The following is a 23,449-nucleotide window of genomic DNA, read 5'->3' on the forward strand; positions in this document are numbered from 1 at the left end:
TTTTGGGAGGAGGCAAGGCTCTGGGGGCCATAATTCGCTTTATTAACTCCTTCCACTAGGACTCAGGTGTCACGAGCGTCCCAGCTGCCCCGCCCCACCCCAGGCGGCCCTCCGCCCTCCTTCGCAAGAGAAGGGAGGGCGCCCAGGGACGGGGCGGTGGGTGGCCGGGAGTGGCAGGGTTGGGGTCACCCCCCCGGAGTCCAAGCCCCAGTCCACGCGGGGTCAGCAGGACGGCGGCCGCGGGAAACCTCTCACTTCTGCGCAGGGACCATGTCGTCGATGGCCTGGCCCTTCTCCAGTTTCTTCTCCATCTCCACCATCAGCTTCACGCCGTCCACCACCAGCTGCACCTGTTCCACCTCGGAGGAGCCCAGGCGGTCAGCGTTGGAGATGTCGAAAACGGCGCCCACGGCCTCTGTGTCCACACCACCTGCAGGGTTTTTTGGGGGTGGGGGGGAGAGTTGCCGTTACTTGTATCGCCCCCTCCAGACCCTCCGGAAACTGGAAGTGGGTTGCAGAGCCCATAGGGCGCATTTCATTTTGCAACTTTCAGTTGCCAGGAACTGCTTGTAAGTTGCAACAAGCGACTCGGCCATTTGAAATAATGTATTTTTTGCTCTATAAGACTCACTTTTCCCTCCTAAAAAGTAAGAGGAAATGTGTGTGCGTCTTATGGAGCGAATGCAGGCTGCGCAGCTATCCCAGAAGCCAGAACAGCATGAGGGATTGCTGCTTTCACTGCACAGCGATCCCTCTTGCTGTTCTGGCTTCTGAGATTCAGAATATTTTTTTTCTTGTTTTCCTCCTTCAAAAACTAGGTGCGTCTTATAGATCGAAAAATACGGATATTTTGCTTAAATGAATAGGATTTAGTTTTTGGTCGGTAAGCAGAATGCGTGTGTGCAATGACGTAGCGGTCGTTGCTTGCTGTTATGCTATATATTAACATTTTTTATTAGTATTTAGCATTATACAACATTTTCGGAAGGTAAAGCTAAAAGAATTCGGCTTTCTGGTTTATGCGCTTTGTCGTTAAACCATAGACTTACCAGGCTAAATGGTGCCTGCGCTGCCACAGAAATAATAGCTGGTTGGAATTCCTCACGCCCCCAAAATGTGTTTTTTAAGACTGCTCACTGGATAAAATTGCAAACATTTAGGCTCGCTCCCAGGTAAGTGGGGCCAAGGGAGCGATTAAAAATAAATTCAAGTCCCTAGTCCCTTTGAGGTGGCTCCAGCTTGTCATATTTCCATCGTGGGAATAAGGATGGAAATCCCCTCCCGCCCTCTCACCTGTGCCACGTTTCTGCAGACGGAGACGCGTGAGGATTTCCTCAAACTTGGCATGCTTGCTGAGATGGGGCAGTTTGACGTGGACACCCCCACGCAGCCCAGTGCCCAGGTTAGAGGGGCAGGTCAGAATGTAGCCCAAGTGCTCGTTCCAGCTGAAGGGGTGGCCAGCTTTCTTGAAGATCTCCTCAATCTTCCCCGAGAATAATAATAATAATAATAATAATAATAATAATAATAATAATAATAATAATAATAATAATAATAATAAATTATTTATACCCCGCCCATCTGGCTGAGTTTCTCCAGCCACTCTGGGCGGCTTCCAATCAAGTGTTAAAAACAATACAGCATTAAATATTAAAAACTTCCCTAAACAGGGCTGCCTTCAGATGTCTTCTAAAGAAGCTCCTTCAGTCTTTTATCTGCAAAACTGGGAATGCCCATTGTAGGACCTTGTAGGGAGGTGGCAGTGCCCAGGACTGGGAGTTTTCATTCATTTATTTCATGAGTAGGCAGACTAAGGCCCAATGGCCGGATCCGGCCCAATCGCCTTCTAAATCCAGCCCGCGGATGGTCCGGGAATCCGCGTGTTTTTATATAAATAGAATGTGTCCTTTTATTTAAAATGCATCTCTGGGTTATTTGTGGGGCATAGGAATTCGTTCATTTTTTCCCCCACAATATAGTCTGGCCCCCCACAGGGTCTGAGGGACAGTGGACCGGCCCCCTGCTGAAAAAGTTTGCTGACCTCTGGTTTATTTCATGAATTTTTTTACCACCAATTGATTGGCAGGAGGGATAACACCTCAAAGTGGTTTGCATAAAAGATCAAATAGGAAATATCAACAAGGAGACTTTGAAACTTTCAAAAAGTTAAAAACGGATCGAAACTTGCGCCAACCTTCTAAGCCTCTGGGTTCTTTAGGCAGGAATGTTTTTAGGAAAAAGTACAGCAACGGGCCTGGTGTCAACTGGCAAGGAGTTCCAAAGTGTAGGTGGAGCCACACTAAATGATCAATTGCTAACCAGTGTGAAATGGGTCTTACATTACACCTATAATAGTGCCAGTTCCACCGATTGAAGCGGGCACATATGGGGTGAGGCACATTTGGAGTGAGGTAAATGGGCTTTGGGGGACGCGGGTGGCGCCATGAGTTAAACCACAGAGCCTAGGATTTGCCAATCAGAAGGTCGGTGGTTCGAATCCCCGCGACAGGGTGAGCTCCCGTTGCTCGGTCCCTGCTCCTGCCAACCTAGCAGTTCGAAAGCATGTCAAAGTGCAAGTAGATAAATAGGTACCGCTCCAGCGGGAAGGCAAACGGCACTTCCATGCGCTGCTCTGGTTCGCCAGAAGTGGCTTAGTCATGCTGGCCACATGACCCGGAAGCTGTATGCTGGCTCCCTCGGCCAGTAAAGCAAGATGAGCGCCGCAACCCCGGAGTTGTCCACGACTGGACCTAATGGTCAGGGGTCCCTTTACCTTTAACTAAATGGGCTTCAAGTTGTTAGGAACCGCAAGAACGTTAACTCAGCCCAGAGGGACCTCGGCAGCTGGCACAGATCTTTGAGCACAGGTGCTTTGGGCTGCCAAAGCCTCACTCCTGCTAGCAATTGTGGCAAGCATCCGGGACCTCAAACCCAGCTCAGCCAGTAAAGAGGCAGAACTGCAGGTGGTACCAGCTAGGGCACTGTCAACTGACCGCAGCCTGCCTGCGTCACCTGTGAGCCTGTCAGGTGCCTGCCAACGAATCGTAGAATTGGAATAAATAGTTGTTGGCGATGAGAATTGTAGAGTTGGAAGGGACCCCCAGAGGTCCTCTAGTCTAACCCCCTGCGATGCGGGAATCATGCATCACATGATGCTCCTCTGCCTGCCAGGGACTTTCTCTCTGGGCTACCGTTCTCTGCCAGCCCAAAACCCCACAGCTCTCCCCACATGGTGGCCTCTGAGACAGCCAGGTGCCTCTCTCCCCCCCCCTTCAAAGCAGCCCCTCTGCAAAGCTCACCTTCTGCAGCCCGACGCAGAAGCGCCGGAAAACCTCCTTCATGTTGCCGCCCTTCTGCATGGAGATGACGCGCAGGTGGTCTTCCTCGTTCACCCAGACCAGGAAGGTTTTGCTGTCATTGTGCCTGGGGGGGGGGCAGAGGGGAGGGTGTGAACGCCGCAGGCCTGAGTGCCTCAAACCTCTCGAGTGCATTGGAGGTACTGTGACAGCACAAAAGGGCATTGAAGAGCTCCAGGAATGTAATTATTATCATTTACACATAACACCGGTCCTGAGAGATCTGCATTGGCTCCCAGTACGTTTCCGAGTACAATTCAAAGTGTTGGTGCTGACCTTTCAAGCCCTAAACGGCCTCGGCCCAGTATACCTGAAGGAGCGTCTCCACCCCCATCGTTCTGCCCGGACACTGAGGTCCAGCTCCGAGGGCCTTCTGGCGGTTCCCTCATTGAGAGAAGTGAGGTTACAGGGAACCAGGCAGAGGGCCTTCTCGGTGGTGGCGCCCGCCCTGTGGAACACCCTCCCTTCAGATGTGAAGGAAATAAGCAGCTATCTTCTCTTTAAAAGACATCTGAAGGCAGCCCTGTTTAGGGAAGTTTTTAATATTTAATGCTGTATTGTTTTTAACACTTGATTGGAAGCCTCCCAGAGTGGCTGGGGAAACTCAGCCAGATGGGCGGGGTATAAATAATAAATAATAATAATAATAATAATAATAATAATAATAATAATAATAATAATAATTCATCTTTATCATGATCATTTCTAGCCAACCTTTCTACCAGGGTGTTTGAGGCAACTTTCAACAGAAGCTAGAAGCCATACAGTACGAATGCATTTTGCACAGGGGGTATGTTGTAGGGTGGTGTATATATGCAAAAACGCACATAGCTGAACCACCCCCATCCTTACTTTGCAAGCAAGGTGAATCTGGGATGCTCTCGCGAGATCTCGTGGGCCGTCCAAATTCCCACCAGAGCAAGGTTTAGAAGCTCTTCCCATGTCAGAAAAACTTGGTGCAAAAGGGGCTTTTAAGCTCTCCGCCTTGCATGCAATTAATCTGCAGGATCTCAACCAACTTTCAACCGCGTAAGGTTGAAACCGCATGAGATTATTGCACACATGACGTGATCAGGCGGTACAATGCAGATACGCAGTGCAACGCTTTCAAAAAAAGGGGAGGACACGTAGAACAGAGAGAAAAAGTTTGTATCATTTGCAGAAAAAATGTATCTATGCTATATTTTTGCAATCCGCACAATGCAGTTTGGGTGGCCCCTGCTCCCTTAAACATTTTGCAAGCTGCGAAGGAAGGGTGTGAGAGGTTGGGTGGAGCTGGACGTGCCCAGAGTGGCTGGGGCAAACCAGTCAGATGGACAGGGTATAAACAATAAAATTGTTCTTGTTGTTGTCACTGAATGAAAAAGGTAAATGACTCCTGACAGTTAGGTCCAGTCGCAAATGACTCTGGGGTTGCGGCGCTCATCTTGCTTTATTGGCCGAGGGAGCCGGCGTACAGCTTCCGGGTCATGTGGCCAGCATGACTAAGCTGCTTCTGGCGAAACCAGAGCAGCGCACGGAAACGCCGTTTACCACTTCCTGCCAGAGTGGTACCTATTTATCTACTTGCACTGGTGTGCTTTCGAACTGCTAGGTTGGCAGGAGCAGGGACCAAGCAATGGGAGCTCACCCCGTCACAGGGATTTGAACCGCCGACCTTCTGATCAGCAAGCCCAAGAGGCTCAGTGGTTTAGACCACAGCGCTACCCGCGTCCCTCTGTCACTGAATGCGATGTCCCTATTTTCATCAGAAAAACGTGGCGGGGTATCAATGTGTTGCTGCTTACCAGATGCCTCTGGCATCAGGCCAGTCCCGGGCCATGCCTGAAGCGAGCAGGAGAGGAGAGACGGGCTTGTCAAAGAGGAAGTGGTCGTCAATGAGCTGCTGCTGTTCTGCGTCGGTCATGTTCTTCAGAGGGTAGTACTTGCCCTTGAACTCTCCGGTCAAGCTGTTCAAGGCTGTGGAATAGGGGGAAAGGCAGGGAGGTGAGGTGGGGAGAGACACCAAGTGGAGGAGGCCACGCCTAGGCACGGACCATTTCATAGAACCATAGAGTTGCAGAATTGGGAGGGACCCCCAAAGGTCATCTAGCCCAACCCGCTGCGATGGAGGACCATTTGGACACAGCCTGCATGGCCCGCTATGGTGCATGGGAGTGTGGACCAAAGAGGCCTTACAGCCACAACCGCCTATCTCTAGCAGTTGCTGTCTGGATGTGTGGCTCGCTGTTTCATCCTGTGACACCCACACATTTTGGCACTGTCGTTTATTTCCCATTTTGCTTTTCTCCCCCCAAGGTTCTACACTTAGGCAGGAATAAAATATGGGGGGCATCTGGCTTGCCAGCAGTACATGTGGGAAGCATCTATGGGACTTTGTGGACCACAAGCCAAACATGAGTCGACCGTGTGTAAAGGTAAAGGGACCCCTGACCATTAGGTCCAGTCATGGCTGACTCTGGGGTCATGGCACTCATCTCGCTTTATTGGCTAAGGGATCCGGTGTACAGCTTCCGGGTCATGTGGCCAGCATGACTGAGCTGCTTCTGGCGAACCAGAGCAGCGCACGGAAACGCCATTTTTCTTCCCGCTGAAGTTGTACCTATTTATCTACTTGCACTTTGACGTGCTTTTGAACTGCTAGGTGGGCAGGAGCAGGGACCGAGCAACGGGAGCTCACCCCCTCGCAGGGATTTGAACTGCCAACCTTCTGATCAGCAAGTCCTAGGCTCTGTGGTTTAACCCACACCACAAGCCAAACATAAGTCGACCGTGTGATGCAGCAGCAAAAAAAGCTAGTACTATTCTCGGCTGCATCAACAGAAATCTAGTCTCCAGATCAAAGGAAGTCATTATCCCACTCTATTCTCCTTGGTCAGACTGGAGTCCTGTGCCCGGTTCTGGGTACCACAATTTAACAAGGATGTTGACAAGCTGGAACGTGGGCAGAAGAAGGTGAGAGAGATGGTCAAGGGTCTGGAAACCAAGCCTGTTTAGAGCAGTTGGAGATTTTTAAACGGAGGTTGGCTGGTCATCTGCCAGGGATGCTTTAGCTGTTACTCATGCATTTCAGGGGGTTGGTCTAGATGAGCCTTGGGTGTCCCATCTAACTTTACAATTCTGCTTTTTATCCTCAAAACAACCCTGTGAAGTAGACTCATTCACTTAAGGGAGGCTTTGCAGGCCACCTGATCCACATACCTGATGTCGATCAGTTAAATGATCGGTTTTAAGAGAGTGACTGGCTCATGGCCACCCCAATATAAGCTTTTAGCCGGGGTGGAGATTCGAACCAGCGTCTCCCTGCTCATCGCCTGTGCAACACTGTTTTTGACCACAGCTCCCATCAGTCCCAGCCAGCGCAGCTGTATGAAGTTGGAGCTGAAGGGAATTGCTGAAGGCTGGTTTAAAACAAGGTCTTAATGAAAGCGAGAAATGGAGGCAGTGAGAGATTTTACTTTCTTGGGCTCCATGATCACTGTAGATGGTGACAGCAGCCACGAAATTAAAAGACGCCTGCTTCTTGGGAGAAAAGCAATGACAAACCTAGACAGCATCTTAAAAAGCAGAGACATCACCTTGCCAACAAAGATCCTTATAGTTAAAGCAATGGTTTTCCCAAGTAGAGATGTACGGAAGTGAGAGCTGGACCATAAAGAAGGCTGATCGCTGAAGAATTGATGCTTTTGAATTCTGGTGCTGGAGGAGACTCTGGAGAGTCCCATGGACTGCAAGAAGATCAAACCTCTCCATTCTGAAGGAAATCAGCCCTGAGTGCTCACTGGAAGGACAGATCCTGAAGCTGAGGCTCCAAGACTTTGGCCACCTCATGAGAAGAGAAGACTCCCTGGAAAAGACCCTGATGTTGGGAAAGATGGAGGGCACAAGGAGAAGGGGACGACAGAGGACGAGATGGTTGGACAGTGTTCTTGAAGCTACCAGGATGAGTTTGAGGAGGCAGTGGAAGACAGGAGTGCCTGGCGTGCTCTGGTCCAGGGGGTCACGAAGAATCGGACATGACTAAACAACTAAACAACAACAACAATGAAAGCGAGGAGTGAGAGGAGTTGACCATCGGCTGCCCCATCCCGCCTATGTTGGCTCGTCCTGTCAGGAGTGTGCGAGGTTCTGCCCGTCCCCTGAGCTACTCAGCGCCAGGTAACAATCAGTTTCTTTGGCCTGTTTTGTTCCGCCTCTCAAAGGCAAAAACGCTCATTTAGCATTTTCTTAAAGTGACGCGGCTGCAAACGGGACGCCTGTATTGGAACACACCGAAAAAGCAAAGCGGGTTGGGATTTTTTAATTATTTTTTTCCTTGCCTTGGGAAAAACCTGCGGAACTCCCTGCTGGTGCGCCGCTGGACTGCCAGAAAGGCATGACATCCGAGTCGCGGAAGAGCTCGCCAGCAGTTGGTCACTGGGATCCAGGCACCCGCTGATTATGTGGCCAAGGGGGGGGGCTTTTTTTAAGCCTCCAACGGCTGGAGGAGGGGTGCTAATTGATCGTTAAGACGTGGGATCTTTTAAACACGACAACAGTGGTTTTTAGGAGCGTTTCGTCTGGGTTATTTGGTGTCTGGTGGAGACGCGCTGCGGCGAGACTCCGTCCCAGAGCTTTGGCCACCCACCACTGGCTGCCTCTGACCATCTGCAGAGTGCCATGCCTTTGCACACTTGAGCAAGAAGCCCACCTCCGCCACCAGATACCTGAAATCTATGGGGAAACACTCCAGGAACAGCTTACGACAGCTTTGGCAAAAAAAGATGAAACACAAGTTTAATACCAACTGTACTAAGCAGTGGCGTAGCGTGGGTTGTCAGCACCCGGGGCAAGGCAAGTAATTTGCGCCCCCAACCCGTGGATTTGCGCCCCCTAACCCTAACCCCCAGATGTTGCGCCCGGTACGGCGGGCCCCCCCTGCACCCCCCACGCTACGCCACTGGTACTAAGTCAGGGGAAGCGATATTATACTTATTAGATCATTACTTCTATTGTTATTTAGACTATTGCCCACCCTTCACCATGGGGTTGCAGGACAGAACACAACATTTTAAATATACAGCAGGCATAGGCAAACTTTGGCCCTCCAGATGTTTAGGACTACAATCCCCATCATCCCTGGACCACTGGTCCTGGTATCTAGGGATGATGGGAATTGTAGTCTAAACATCTGGAGGGCCGGAGTTTGCCTATGCCTGACATACAGTACAATAGGCATGTCCAACCGGTCCATTGTGATCTACCGGTCGATCGCGGGGCACCCCTGTCAGATCACGTGATCACTGCCAGGGTTTTTTTTTTAGTGGGAGTAGATCGCAGTCTATTGTGAGTTGGATATGCCTGAATATAGTATTAAAATCCATTAAAACAAATTACAGTCCAGAAAATAGGGTGTACTCTAATATATATAAAGGTAAAGGGACCCCTGACCATTAGGTCCAGTCGTGACCGACTCGGGTCGCGGCGTTCATCTCACTTTATTGGCCGAGGGAGCCGGTGTACAGCTTCCGGGTCATGTGGCCAGCATGACTAAGCCGCTTCTGGCGAACCAGAGCAGCGCACTGAAACGCCGTTTATCTTCCCGCCGGAGCAGTACCTATTTATCTACTTGTACTTTGATGGGTTTTCGAACTGCTAGGTTGGCAGGAGCAGGGACTGAGCAACGGAAGCTCACCCCATCGCGGGGATTCGAACCACCAACCTTCTGATCGGCAAGTCCTAGGCTCTGTGGTTTAACCCACAGCGCCACCTGCGTCCCTCTAATATATATAGAGAGAGTTTAATTATTGAAAGCCACCCAGAGTGGATGGGGGGCATATAAATGAAAATATATTATTATCATCTGTATTTTGGGGGGTCAAAGCTTTAGTCCTCCAGGGCAGACATTCCTGGCTAGGGTGACTCTTCTCGCTGCCTCTGCAGCAGCAATGAACAGGAAGACACACATCTGGTTCCTGCGCAGGTTCCTGGCGGAAAAGGCTGCTCAGTTCAGTGGGAAGCATGCAGAACTCTGCAACCTAGCTGCCTGGTTTCGGAAAGGGGTGGCGTAGCAGGCAAACCTCCCAGGAAGGAACTTGTTAGCGCAGGAATATTTAGTTCAGCACTTGAAGAAGTGTGTACAAAGGTGGTTCTCTGGAGTCGTGTGCCGGCTTGCTCGCATCAATTCCTGCAGAAGCCCCGCTGAAATTAAACCTGCCTTGCAACACATGACCTGAAAATCTCACCCCTTGAACCCGGATTCCTGAGGTAGTGGTCTGGGGTTGCTCCGGCGGTAGCGCTCTGCACGTGCTCAGGAGCCGTTCCTTTTGTTCTGTGATATGCCATAGCCGAATCCTAAAACCGAACATGCCACTGAAAGCTGGGAATCACAAGTACTTAGTGTGCTGTTGTGCTCAAGTCTTTTTGCAGTCTTCCCAGAGACATCTGGTTGTTCCATTGAGAGAAGAGTATTATGGGCTAGATGAGCCTTTGGGCCTGATCCAGCCTCAGGCTATTCTTAACGCTCTGAAAATAGATTCCCATAATAAGACGGGCTTTCCCCCATTGTCCCTGCATGTGGGAAGCCGCCCAGAGACTGGTAGACCTGAAATTCTGAGACCTAACTTGTTCTACTTTTTTATATTGTTGTAAACCGCTGTGATGCGTTTCCATGACACAGCAGTATATAAACATTTTTATCCCCCCCCCAAAAAAAAGCAGCCTCGCCCGACTGCCCCAGAAGTGATCCTGCCAGCTGGCTTAGACCTCAGAAGATCAAGAGATCCTTTCTGCTTGCGGCAAAGCTTATGAAAAGCGGGTTGAACGATCAAACAGGACTGGACTGGCAAATAGAACTGCGGTGAAATTGCACAGACATTTAAATTTGATTGTGTTTGAATCCAGAGTTTCCAGAATTTTAATTCTGAGAAACTCTTTGGGCACTGGGGCGGCTGAATTTGTTGGTTAGCGTTCGGCTGGTAACAACTGAAACAAGTTAATCCTTGTTTCAAATTTCCACTTTGCCATGTGAGAGGCAGTGTGGTGTAGTGATTAGAGTGTCAGACTAGGACCCAGGAGACCAGGGTTCAAATCACCACTTGGCTGTGAAGCTTACTGGGTGTGTACCTGGGGGCTAGCCGTTGCCTAACCTACCTCACAGGGATGTCGTGAGGATAGGTAAAGGTAAAGGGACCCCGACCATTAGGTCCAGTTGTGGCCGACTCTGGGGTTGCGGCGCTCATCTCGCTTTATTGGCCGAGGGAGCCGGCATACAGCTTCCGGGTCATGTGGCCGGCATGACTAAGCCGCTTCTGGCGAACCAGAGCAGCGCACGGAAATGCCATTTACCTTCCCGCAGGAGTGGTACCTATTTATCTACTTGCACTTTGATGTGCTTTCGAACAGCTAGGTTGGCAGGATAAATGAGGATGGGGAGATATAAATAAATGAATGAATAATGATAGTAGTAGTGATAGTAGTAGTAGTAGTAGTAGTAGTGAGGTTTACTGCCTTCAGCTGTGGAATAAAAGATGAATTAAACAGTCTTTGCCAACCTGGTGCCCAAAAGCTGTTTTGCACTACAAATCCCATCAGCCCCCCTGGGCAGTGCAGCCAATGGTCACAGATAGTGGGAGTTGTAAGGTAAAGGTAAAGGGACCCCTTACCATTAGGTCCAGTTGTGACCGACTCTGGGGTTGCGGCGCTCATCTCGCTTTATTGGCCGAGGGAGCCGGCGTACAGCTTCCGGGTCATGTGGCCAGCATGACTAAGCCGCTTCTGGCGAACCAGAGCAGAGCACGGAAACGCCATTTACCTTCCTGCCGGAGTGGTACCTATTTATCTACTTGCACTTTGATGTGCTTTCAAACTGCTAGGTTGGCAGGAGCAGGGACCGAGCAACGGGAGCTCACCCCGTCGCAGGGATTCGAACTGCTAACCTTCTGATTGGCAAGTCCTAGGCTCTATGGTTTAACCCACAGTGCCACCCGCGTCCCTTAGTGGGAGTTGTAGTAAAAGAATGAAACACCCATAGCTGGAAATGTTTACAAAGCCACCTTAGGGAAAGCAGAACTCTATGCTGCAAAATCAGACCGGGAGAACTTGCACCAGAACTTCCCCTTAAATCTGGCTTTATCTCGGCCCTCGACCTGCTGCACTCCAGTTTGCGTCAATGCGCCGGCTTGGGTGAAGTGGGCCCTTATCGCTGAGCCTCTGCTGACATTTAGAGGACGCAGATGGGCAATCCATTTTCCTGGGCAGGCTCATTTCCCCCATTTCCCTAATAATTAGACGCGTAAAGCTGTGCTGGCCTGGCAAAAGCCGTTGCCAGCTGGGCTCTCGTTCCTCTTTGAAAGGGGCATGGCAGAAATGGCCCAGTTAAAGGCATTTCTGCTGACACAGCGTTTGTCTGTGTGCAGTGGCAAACCCTGGACTGGTTTCAAAACAGAAAATTCCCAAAGGAGAGTTTGGGTGCCTGTTTTCTTTTTTTTTAACACTCCCCTAATTTAGGGGTTGGGACTTCCTTTGAAATCCAAGGCTGCTGTCAGAGAGTCCCAGGGAATGGAGTCTGAGGGCCTTGCTGATGTTAAGCAGGATGGGGGGCTAAAGGTAAAGGGACCCCTGACCATTAGGTCCAGTCGTGACCAACTCTGGGTTTGCGGCGCTCATCTCGCTTTATTGGCCGAGGGAGCTGGCATACAGCTTCTGGGTCATGTGGCCAGCATGACTAAGCCGCTTCTGGAGAACCAGAGCAGCACACGGAAACGCCGTTTACCTTCCCGCCGGAGCGGTACCTATTTATCTACTTGCACTTTGACGTGCTTTTGAACTGCTAGGTTGGCAGGAGCTGGGACCGAACAACGGGAGCTCACCCTGTCATGGGGATTTGAACCGCCGACCTTCTGATCGGCAAGTCCTAGGCTCTGTGGTTTAACCCATAGCACCACCCGCGTCCCTAAGGTTGGGAGGCTAGTTGGAGGGAAATTATTGGGAACCCCTCCAGAGGCTACCTCTGGTTCCATGATAGCAAAGAAACAGGGTTTGAGCGAGGCCCCCCGGAAGGAAGGCAACATCTGGGCTTTTTGCATTGCAGGGGGTTTGGCTGGATGACCTTTGGTGTTCCCTTCCAGCTCTGCAGTTCTAGGATTAGCTTAGAAAGAAAGGTAGTAAAGGGATAGGGGAGCATATACAGTTATGTACAGTGTGGAGAAATTGGATAGAGAGAAGTTCCCCTCCCTTTCTTCTCATAACCAGAAGCTGAGATTCTTCAATGAAACTAACTGTTGGGAGATTCATAGTTTCACCTCGCGCTGCGAGAATTAAAACCTTCTGCCTGGGACCTTCCGACATTCTGCTTCATCATTGCATGCCCATGAGTTCTAGCCTAGTATTAACACATATTAATGCCATTAATAAGTTCCTGCTTTCTTCTGAAAGCACCCAGAACCGCTACAGCCAGGCTTAATTTATCAGGTCCCTCGGGAAAGCATCAAAGGAAACTGTTCTGGTGAGTTTTCCCTCTCCTAGAAAACCTCAGCGAATCCTCGCTTCTGGTGATGCTAATATAAAGGTAAAGGGACCACTGACCATTAGGTCCAGTCGCGAATGACTCTGGGGTTGTGATGCTCATCTCGCTTTACTGGTCGAGGGAGCCGGCGTACAGCTTCTGGGTCATGTGGCCAGCATGACTGAGCCGCTTCTGGCGAACCAGAGCAGCGCACGGAAACGGCGTTTACCTTCCCGCCGGAGTGGTACCTATTTATCTACTTGCGCTTTGACGTGCTTTCAAACTGCTAGGTTGGCAAGAGCAGGGACTGAGCAATGGGAGCTCACGCGTCGCGGAGATTCGAACCGCCGACCTTCTGATCAGCAAGTCCTAGGCTCTGTGGTTTAACCCACAGTGCCACCCACATACCTAATATAGCACATTTCAAATGCGCAGCATCTTGCTGCATCCTGAAGGAGCGTCTCCACCCCCATCTTTCAGCCTGGACACTGAGGTCCAGCACCGAGGGCCTTCTGGTGGTTCCCTCACTGCGAGAAGCCAAGTTACAGGGAACCAGGCAGAGGGCCTTCTCGGTAGTGGCACCCGCCCTGTGGAATGCCCTCCCACCAGATGTCAAAGAGATAAACAACTACCTGACATTCAGAAGACATCTTAAGGCAGCCCTGTTTAGGGAAGTTTTTAATGTATGACATATTAGTGTATTTTTGGTCTTTGTGGAAGCCGCCCATTGCTGCTGTCCTATTGCACGCAGGGGCGAGTGTCCCGAGGCTGAGGTTCTTCTCTAAATTTGAGCCTGAGGAGAGATCGGTGGTGGCATCTCTCAGCCCACAATGGCGGTCTCAGCTGCTGCCTTGCCACCCCTCAGGCCCAGGAGGCCTGACATTTGCCAGGTGCCTGCCTGCTATGGATTCATGTTTGGAACAGTCCGCTCCCTGCTTGCCTTTCCCTCCCAACCTGAAAGGTTTTTAATCTAAAGGAAAGGTGCCGTCTGAAGTTAAGCCTCTTGCACACGCATGAATTGCGCTCCATCGCAACAAAGGGTTTGACATTTCGGAGCAATGCAAGCAGGGGATCTGGCAAGGGGGTTATCTAAGCCTTGTCTCTGCAAGGATGCGCGAACACACACCCGGCCGCCTCTTGCAGGCTAGAGTGCACCAAAGGGCAGGCATGACCCAGCCTGGCCCTCGAGGTGGTTGCACAGGGCTGGCGGTGCCCACCCTGCCAAGCACGCCAGCCAATGCCCAGCCGCCGCAGTGGTGGGGAGCCAGCCCCGCCGGGCTGCGATTGGCTGCGAGGTGGCATGGAGACAAGACCGGCCTGCCTGTCACCCTCCCCTCTCCCTCCCCACCCAAATCCTTGCCGAGGGTGACTTTCAGCCTCCATGCTCACTCCCCATTGGCTTCCGGCCACAGCCAATCCCCAGCCCCCAACCAGCTGGGCATTAACCCTTGCGCGCCAGCGTGGTGTTGCAGGCAGATGCGCCTTTGCGCATGGATAGACCACAGGTTGGCAAGCTCGGAGGGGAAGGAGGGCGGGGGGGGGGGAATAAAGCGGTTCTGGCAGACAAAGCAGCTTGCAAATGGCTCTCCTCTAATGTTGTTGTTGTTGTTTAGTCGTTTAGTCGTGTCCGACTTCATGATCCCCTGGACCAGAGCACACCAGGCCCTCCTGTTTTCCACTGCGTCCCGCAGTTTGGTCAAACTCATGTTCGTAGCTTCTGTGACACTGTCCCACCATCTCGTCCTCTGCCGTCCCCCCCTTCTCCTTGTGCCGTCCATCTTTCCCAACATCAGGGTCTTTTCCAGGGAGTCTTCTCTTCTCGTGAGGTGGCCAAAGTAGTGGAGCCTCAGCTTCAGGATCCGTCCTTCCAGTGAGCACTCAGGGCTGATTTCCTTCAGAATGGAGATTTTTGATCTTCCTGCAGTCCATGGGACTCTCAAGAGTCTCCTCCAGCACCAGAATTCAAAAGCATCCATTCTTCGGCGATCAGCCTTCTTTATGGTCCAGCTCTCACTTCCATACATCACTACCAGAGCTTTAACTATACGGACCTTTTTTGGCGAGGTGATGTCTCTGCTTTTTAAGATGCTGTCTAGGTTTGTCATCGCTTTCCTCCCAAGAAGCAGTCGTCTTTTAATTTTGTGACTGCTGTCACCATCTGCAGTGATCATGGAGCCCAAGAAAGTAAAATCTCTCACTGCCTCCATTTCTTCCCCTTCTATTTGCCAGGAGGTGATGGGCCCAGTGGCCATGATCTTGGTTTTATTGATGTGGAGCTTCAGACCATATTCTGCACTCTCCTCCTTTAATAGCACCACCTGATAGGGTGAGGCTTTTCTCACTGGCCCTCCTGGCCGATTCCACTGGTAATATCTGGGGCACCAATATAATTATGGAGAGGAAGATGAGGAAGTGGACTGAGTGGGTGGTGAACTGTAGAAGTGACACCAGCCCCTTTGCTCCACGGAGATGACCCCGAAGGAAAAAGTCTTCTTGGAAAGGGAAGGAGGGAACAAGCAGGACTCCGGTGCCATCTGGTGTTCAGCCAGAAAAATCAACAACATTAGGATTTGGCCTCTCCACTGAAGGAACTTCGTGAGAACATAACATCAGAATATTGGAGGAGCCTGCAGGTTGAGGCCAAGTGCCCATCTAGTTTTTGCAGGAGCCAATCAGGTTGTTGTGTTGTTTAGTCGTGTCCGGCTCTTCGTGATCCCCTGGACCAGAGCACACCAGGCACTCCTGTCTTCCACTGCCTCCCGCAGTTTGGTCAAACTCATGTTCGTAGCTTTGAGAACACTGTCCCATCATCTCGTCCTCTGTCGTCCCCTTCTCCTTGTGCCCTCCATCTTTCCCAACATCAGGGTCTTTTCCAGGGAGTCTTCTCTTCTCCTGAGGTGGCCAAAGTCTTGGAGCCTCAGCTTCAGGATCTGTCCTTCCAGTGAGCACTCAGGGCTGATTTCCTTCAGAATGGAGAGGTTGGATCTTCTTGCAGTCCATGGGCCTCTCAAGAGTCTCCTCCAGCACCAGAATTCAAAAGCATCCATTCTTCGGCGATCAGCCTTCTTTATGGTCCAGCTCTCACTTCCATACATCACTACCGGGAAAACCATAGCTTTAACTATACGGACCTTTGTTGGCAAGGTGATGTCTCTGCTTTTTAAGATGCTGTCTAGGTTTGCCATTGCTTTTCTCCCAAGAAGCAGGCGTCTTTTAATTTCGTGGCTGCTGTCACCATCTGCAGTGATCATGGAGTTAAATATGCTAAGATAACTTAATTGGAAAAACCTGCAAATACCAGATAGGCTTAGGATTTAAATATGTGATGTTAGAGAACAATATGTTTAAGGTTAAAATGAAAAGAAAGAAAGATGTTAAGTGATTAAGTTAACTTTTATGAGAAATTTGGTTTTGGAAAACTGTTACGACGATATACACCGAAACTCAGCCAGGGGGATGCGAGGAAGTCACTTAACAATGTTACTAAGATTGGAGTAAGTACACATAAGATTTATGTTTGTTTGTTTAAAATTCTGGAAAATTAACAAAAAAATTTGAAGGAAATAAAAAGAACACAGGAAACACAGTGGAAAACCAGAAGCAGGATTCGAACACAAGACCAACACTCTCCCCTCCTGTGGTTTCCAGAAACTGGGATTCAGAAGCATGGCTGATCGTGGAGAAAGAGCACAGCCATCCTGGCTTGGGGCCAACGGTCCAGGGATGCATTATTTGTTTATTTTATTTGCATCCTATTTTTTTCTCCAAGGAGCTCACAGTGGCCTGCACGGTCCTCCTCTTCCTCATTTAATCCCAACAACGATCCTGCAAGGTAGGTCACTCTGAGAGGGGCAGTGACTGGCCCCCCAGGTCGCCCAGGGAGCTTCATGGCCAATGAGTGGGAGAAATAATAATAATAATAATAATAATAATAATAATAATAATAATAATAATACAGTGGAACCTTGGGTTACATAAACTTCAGGTTACAGATGCTTCAGGTTATAGACTCCACTAACCCAGAAATATTACCTCGGGTTAAGAACTTTGCTTCAGGATGAGAACAGAAATTGTGCTCCGGCGGCGCGACAGCAGCAGGAGGCCCCATTAGCTAAAGTGGTGCTTCAGGTTAAGAAAAGTTTCAGGTTAAGAACAGTTTCAGGTTAAGAACGGACCTCCAGAACGGATTAAGTACTTAACCCGAGGTACCACTGTAATAATAATAATTTATCATTTATACCCCGCCCACCTGGCTGGGCTTCCCCAGCCACTCTGGGCTGCTTCCAACAAAATATTAAAACACAATAACCTATTACACATTAAAAGCTTCCCTGAACAGGGCTGCCTTCAGATGTCTTCTAAAAGTCTGGTAGTTATTTTTCTCTTTGACATCTGGTGGGAGGGCGTTCCACAGGGCGGGTGCCACCATCAAGAAGGCCCTCTGCCTGGATCCCTGTAACCTCACTTCTCGAAGGGAGGGAACCGCCAGAAGGCCCTCAGCATTGGACCTCAGTGTCCGGGTAGAATGAGAATCTGAACCCTGCTCCTTCCCAGGTCCGAATCCCATCACTCTAACCCAGAGCTTTCCAAACTTTCCCTGTTGGTGACGCCCCTTTTAGACATGCCTCATTTCACGACACAGTAATTCAGTTTTCTAGCAAACTGGATCTTAAACTAACCCCTTCCCAGCCCTGGGGGAGCATTTACACGATGCACCTGCACACTGCAAGCCGGCACACCAACGTGTCGCGACGCACGGTTTGGAAAGCTCTGCTCTAACCACTGCACCACACTGTCTCTCTTCAAATGTATGAGCCGGCTGTGACCTTACTGGTTAGACTCGTTTTAACTGAATGTTAAAAAGCAAAGACATCACCTTGCCAACAAAGGTCTGTATAGTTAAAGCTATGGTTTTCCCAGTAGTGATGTATGGAAGTGAGAGCTGGACCATAAAGAAGGCTAATCGCCGAAGAATGGATGCTTTTGAATTCTGGTGCTGGAGGAGACTCTTGAGAGTCCCATGAACTGCAAGAAGATCAAACCTCTCCATTCTGAAGGAAATCAGCCCTGAGTGCTCACTGGAAGGACAGATCGTGAAGCTGAGGCTCCAAGACTTTGGCCACCTCATGAGAAGAGAAGACTCCATGGAAAACACCCTGATGGTGGGAAAGAGAAGGGGACGACAGAGGACAAGATGGTGGGACAGTGTTCTCGAAGCTACCAGCATGAGTTTGACCAAACTGTGGGAGGCAGTGGAAGACAGAAGTGCCTGGTGTGCTCTGGTCCAGGGGGTCACGAAGAGTCGGACACGACTAAACAACTAAACGACAACAACAACAAATATCTAAGCACTCGAGAGATGGACAGCGTCCTGTCCTCTGGGCAGACCATAGTATTGTATCTCCTGGCTTTCCCTTCTTGCGATCAATGACAAAGTGATCCATGCTGTTCCGCCCTGCCCCACGCCATACAGCCCCCACCCCATGCCCAGACATGGCCACACTCAGTTTGCATTGCTTCCACACCAACTTGTCCTCTTGCGCAACATTATAGTTTGGTTTTGTTTTCAGGTGAAACTTGCTGCCTTTCTTGACTCGCAGAGAGCGCTCATACAAGACGATCAGAATATGTCGTATTTGCCAAACTGTTAGAGTTATATTGAACTGGCTAGATTAACGGAGGCAATTAGAGATCGCACTAGACAAGAGTTTCAAAAAGCACGGGGGAAATGCAGAGAATACTTCACAAAACAGTGCCCTAAAATACATACCTGGACTTGTTTGGATTAATATCTGCAGGAGACTTTGTGGATATTTAAGTTATAATTAGAAAAATCTTAATAATTAGTCATAAAGGAAACAGTTTATAAGAAGTAAATAAGGAGGCCAGATACAGGATAAAGGAAGTCTTTTATTTGGTTATTTGTATTGTTTTATGTTATGTTTATTGTATTTCTGTACTGGGGGGTGGGGGGTTTATGTTATGTTGTAAATAAAATTTCCAATAAAAATAATAGAATATGTTGTGTTTTCTTTTCTCTTCTCTCTCTTTCTCTCTCCTTTTCTTTCTTTTTAGTGTTGATATTGACATTGACCTTACTGGTTCATTTGTTCTCCTGCTGCTATTATGTTATTTAAACGGCACCCACTTTCTGCATAAAAATATTTTCTTTTGTTCTTTTTCCCCAAAAGGAGTGTCCACAGGGTGGCAGGAGAGAGCTAGACTTGGCTTAGATGAGCTTGCGTGTCCAGGGCAGGGAGTCTGCCCAGACGCACTCAGGTAGCAACTGAAGCAGGAGATTTCAAGGGCAGGATTGCCTGCCCACAAACAAGGCTGGGATGGAAAATTCCAAAGGGTAAACCAATTCTAGCCCGCTGGTTCCCGTGAGCTGGGCAGTTATCCCACTTGCCTGAGCCTCATTGGCATGAACAAGAGGTGCAAAGAGCCTTAAGTTTCCGAGCACAATTCAAAGTGTTGGTGCTGACCTTTAAAGCCCTAAATGGCCTCAGTCCAGTATACCTGAAGGAGCATCTCCACCCCCATCGTTCTGCCCGGACACTGAGGTCCAGCTCTGAGGGCCTTCTGGCAGTTCCCTCCCTTCGAGAAGTGAGGTTACAGGGATCCAGGCAGAGGGCCTTCTCGGTGGTGGCACCCGCCCTATGGAACGCCCTCCCATCAGATGTCAAAGAGATAAACAACTACACTGGTACCTCGGGTTAAGTACTTAATTCGTTCCGGAGGTCCGTTCTTAACCTGAAACTGTTCTTAACCTGAAGCACCATTTTAGCTAATGGGGCCTCCTGCTGCCGCCGCGCCGCCGGAGCACGATTTCTGTTCTCACCCTGAAGCAAAGTTCTTAACCCGAGGTACTATTTCTGGGTTAGTGGAGTCTGTAACCTGAAGCGTATGTAACCCGAGGTACCACTGTACCCAGCGGCGTAGTGTGGGTTGTCAGCACCCGGGGCAAGGCAAGTAATTTGCGCCCCCTAACCCCTAACCTGCTGCCGCTGCCAGCTTCTTCTTGCTCCTGCCTGGTCTGGTCTGGTGTGGTTCTCTCCCGCGCTCAGCGCTGCACTGGGCGGCCGCTGCACTGTCCCTCCCCCAGATAGTCCCTCGCTCTCTCTCCGCACCGCACGCCTGGCACCCACCCCCTCCACAGTGGGCGGCGACCCAGCAGCTCGGATCGGATTCGCACAGCCAGCACTGCAGTGTGAGAGAGTAAGCCAGGTAGGGGCAGAGAGCTGCGAGTGCGAACGCCCCCCCCAGATGTTGCGCCCGGTGAGGCCGGCCCCCCCTGCACCCCCCACGCTACGCCACTGACTGTACCTGACATTTAGAAGACATCTGAACAGTTTCAGGTTAAGAATGGACCTCCCAAACAAATTAAGTACTTAACCCGAGGTACCACTGTACTGGGAAAACCATAGCTTTAACTATACAGTGGCACCTCAGGTTAAGTACTTACCGTATTTTTCACCCTATAACACTCACCCGACCATAACACACACATAGTTTTTAGAGGAGGAAAATCCGTAGGCATGCCACCCGTAGGCATTCCCTCCATAACACGCACAGACATTTCCCCTTACTTTCTAGGAGGAAAAAAGTGAGTGTTATGGTGCAAAAAATACAGTAATTCATTGTGGAGGTCCGTTCTTAACCTGAAACTGTTCTTAACCTGAAGCACCACTTTAGCTAATGGGGCCTCCTGCTGCTGCCGCGCTGCCGGAGCCCAATTTCTGTTCTCATCCTGAAGCATTTCTTAACCTGAAGCACTATTTCTGGGTTAGTGGAATCTGTAACCTGAAGCATATGTAACCCGAGGTACTACTGTACGGACACAAGAAACTTCCTTAGCTTCAGGCAACTGGCCCACCTAGTTCATTAATGTCTACACTGACTGGCAGCAGCTGTCCAGGGGGCACTCCCAGCCCTAACCGGAGATGCTGTCAGCACCTGAACCCAATACCTTTTGCATGCAAAGCAGGTGTCCGCAAACGGGAGCATTTACGTGGGGATAAAAGGGAGGAGAGAGATTTCTGAAACTGGATTGTAGCCTCTGTATGTGTAGCAGCTGCGATGTGGACAAAGAAGAGTCAGAAGGAGAAAGAAAGAAAAGAAAGAAAGAAAGAAAGAAAGAAAGAAAGAAAGAAAGAAAGAAAGAAAGAAAGAAAGAAAGAAAGAAAGAAAGAAAGAAAGAAAGAAAGAAAGAAAGAAAGAAAGAAAGAAAGAAAGAAAGAAAGAAAGAAAGAAAGAAAGAAGGAAGTCTCGTGGATCTCTCCTTCCCGGAATGAGGGCAGTTTTAAGAGAAGGCAGCTCACGTGGCAGCAAGGGGAGGGTCCATAGACCGGCAGATAAATCTGCTATCAGCTGGTCATTTGAGACACTTCCACACAGAGAGAGGTTCAGCTGTTATCTGGCTGGCGTGAAAAAGCAGGAGCGAAAAAGCCCCTTCTGCAAACAGGAGCATGGAAACTCAGGTAGGGCTTCCTGTACGCTGACTTTGGGTCAACCCAGCTCTGGGGATTCCCAGTGTGGAAGATCCCTTCTTCATAAACTTCCTGCTCCCACACTGTGGGTCCCTGGTCCCGGTCAAGTCTTTGCAGAGGGGTGCAAGGGTCAAGCAGGGCTTTCAAAATAAACATTTTACAAACTTTAACATATCCAACGACTTCCCTTCTTCTCCTTCCACGGTTCATATCACATATCATACATTCCTGCACATTTTGCTGTAACCAGTCAAATCAATTTCCCACTTTTACATCCAATATTGTTTACTCTGTTTATCTTTATGCTGCCAGTGTTTTGAGCTGTGTCCAATTATTTTCCATGTATTCAATAATTATTCTACACTCTTCTTTAAATATACGTTGTTCTTGCTCTCTTTTTCTGTGTGTTAAGCCTGCAAGTTCTGCATATTCTAATGTCTTAAAGTTGCCAATCCTCTCAATGTGGGACCTCAATCACTTTCCATTTGGGGGCTAACAGAACTACGCAGACCACCTTGTGCTCCTTGGAGTAAAATGCTGGGATGTAAGTGGTTTAATTCGGTTGTCTATTTTCTGACGCGGTTTATGACTACTTCTGTTGTAGTTATGTGCCTTTTTCATGTCGTAAGCTGCCCAGAGCATGGTTTGAACAGAGGAAAGATGGCATACAAGTAAGATTATGTATGTATAAATGCAATAAAGGTAAAGGTAAAGGACCCCTGACCATTAGGTCCAGTCGTGGCCAACTCTGGGGTTGCGGCGCTCATCTCGCTTTACTGGCCGAGGGAGCCGGCGTACATCTTCCGGGTCATGTGGCCAGCAGGACTGAGCCGCTTCCGGCGAACCAGAGCAGCGCACGGAAACGCCGTTTACCTTTCCGCCAGAGTGGTACCTATTTATCTACTTGCACTTTAACGTGCTTTTGAACTGCTAGGTTGGCAGGAGCTGGGACCGAGCAATGGAAGCTCGCCCCGTCACGGGGATTCAAACTGCCGACCTTCTGATCGGCAAGCCCTAGGCTCTGTGGTTTAGACCACAGCGCCACGCTTTATTTATCCATATATGCACCTGAGTTTTGATGGAGTGCAGAACGTTACACCTCAAAGATTGTCTCCGGTTGCGTCTCCTAGAGCTTCATCAAACCTGGGGTCCAGAGCAGAAGGCAGCCGCGCTCCCCAATCTCTCCCTAATAATAATAATAATAATAATAATAATAATAATAATAATTTATTTATACCCCGCCCATCTGGCTGGGTTTCCCCAGCCACTCTCGACAGCTTCCAACAAAACACTAAAATACAATAACCTATTAAACATTAAAAACTTCCCAAAACTGTTACGATATAGAAGCAATGCAGCCGCGAGCTGCTAGCTTGAAAACAGCACATGATGGAATGTTAGGACTGTTCTGTGGGAAACAGAGGGAGAGTCAATTCACAGGGCAATGCACCGGAATTAGCTCAGAGTGTAATATGAGCTCTTCCTTTTGCTCTTGTACAGGAAGTACAGGAAGTGTTTGTGTCTCTCGACTGCTGGAGCTTGAAGAGAGCAGTCATGTTTTTTGTAACGCTGCAAAGACAGAAATAAAGGCATGTAAATACGTTTCTGTCTATCTCTTTCCCCTGCCGGGGGGGCAGGAAAGAGGGGTGTGTGTTCTTCTCACGCCGAGAAGGATCGCCTATCGCGACCTAGCCTGTATCCTGCTGGGGAATGCATACAGGGAGGTCAACAGGAGATGAAGCCGGGTGCCTGGAGAGTTGCCAGTTTCTCCTAATAAAGGCTTGATTCCCGACAAAAACAGGGCTGCCTTCAAATGTCTTTTAAAAGTTTGGTAGTTGTTTTTCTCTTTGAGAGGGCATTCCACAGGGTGGGTGCCACTAGCGAGAAGGCCCTCTGCCTGGTTCCCTGAAACTTGGCTTCTTGCAGGGAGGGAACTGCCAGAAGGCCCTCGGAGCTGGACCTAAGTGTCCGGGCAGAACGATGGGGGTGGAGACGCTCCTTCAGACGCTCCCAGCCAGCCTCCATGGAGTTCTGCTGCCCCACATGCAGAGCTGCTCTTGTGGGTCTCCCACTGGCCTGCCCACTGCGCTAAGGGCTGTGGGGTTGGGGGAGGGGAAAGA

General features: G+C 49.7%; 1 protein-coding gene and 1 long non-coding RNA gene across 2 annotated transcripts in view; both read right to left on the minus strand.

Moving 5' to 3' along the window:
- Positions 1-5,415, minus strand: LOC308590506 (creatine kinase M-type-like). The gene is made up of 4 exons (XM_081200613.1): positions 5,144-5,415; positions 3,300-3,423; positions 1,294-1,483; positions 1-430 (listed from the first exon to the last, which is right to left on the minus strand). Exons 1-4 carry the CDS (start codon positions 5,398-5,400, stop codon positions 252-254), a joined length of 750 nt encoding a protein of 249 aa, XP_081056739.1. The 5' UTR covers positions 5,401-5,415; the 3' UTR covers positions 1-251.
- Positions 1-23,449, minus strand: part of LOC308590667 — a 28,282-nt gene that overhangs the window by 3,310 nt on the left and 1,523 nt on the right. The gene's annotated exons all lie outside the window — the stretch shown is intronic.

The sequence above is a fragment of the Podarcis bocagei genome (genome assembly GCF_964188305.1).
Source record: "Podarcis bocagei genome assembly, chromosome: 7".
NCBI lineage: Eukaryota > Metazoa > Chordata > Lepidosauria > Squamata > Lacertidae > Podarcis > Podarcis bocagei.

Bases quoted from the DNA above. Each gene is read 5' to 3' on its own strand.
- LOC308590506 (XM_081200613.1), bottom strand. From the start codon at position 5,400: ATGAAATGGTCCGTGCCTAGGCGTGGCCTCCTCCACTTGGTGTCTCTC. The intron at 3,424-5,143 runs GTAAGCAGCAAC...CCCCCCCCCCAG, and splicing joins CCTGATGCCAGAGGCATCTG to GCACAATGACAGCAAAACCT. The intron at 1,484-3,299 runs GTGAGCTTTGCA...TTCTCGGGGAAG, and splicing joins TCTGCGTCGGGCTGCAGAAG to ATTGAGGAGATCTTCAAGAA.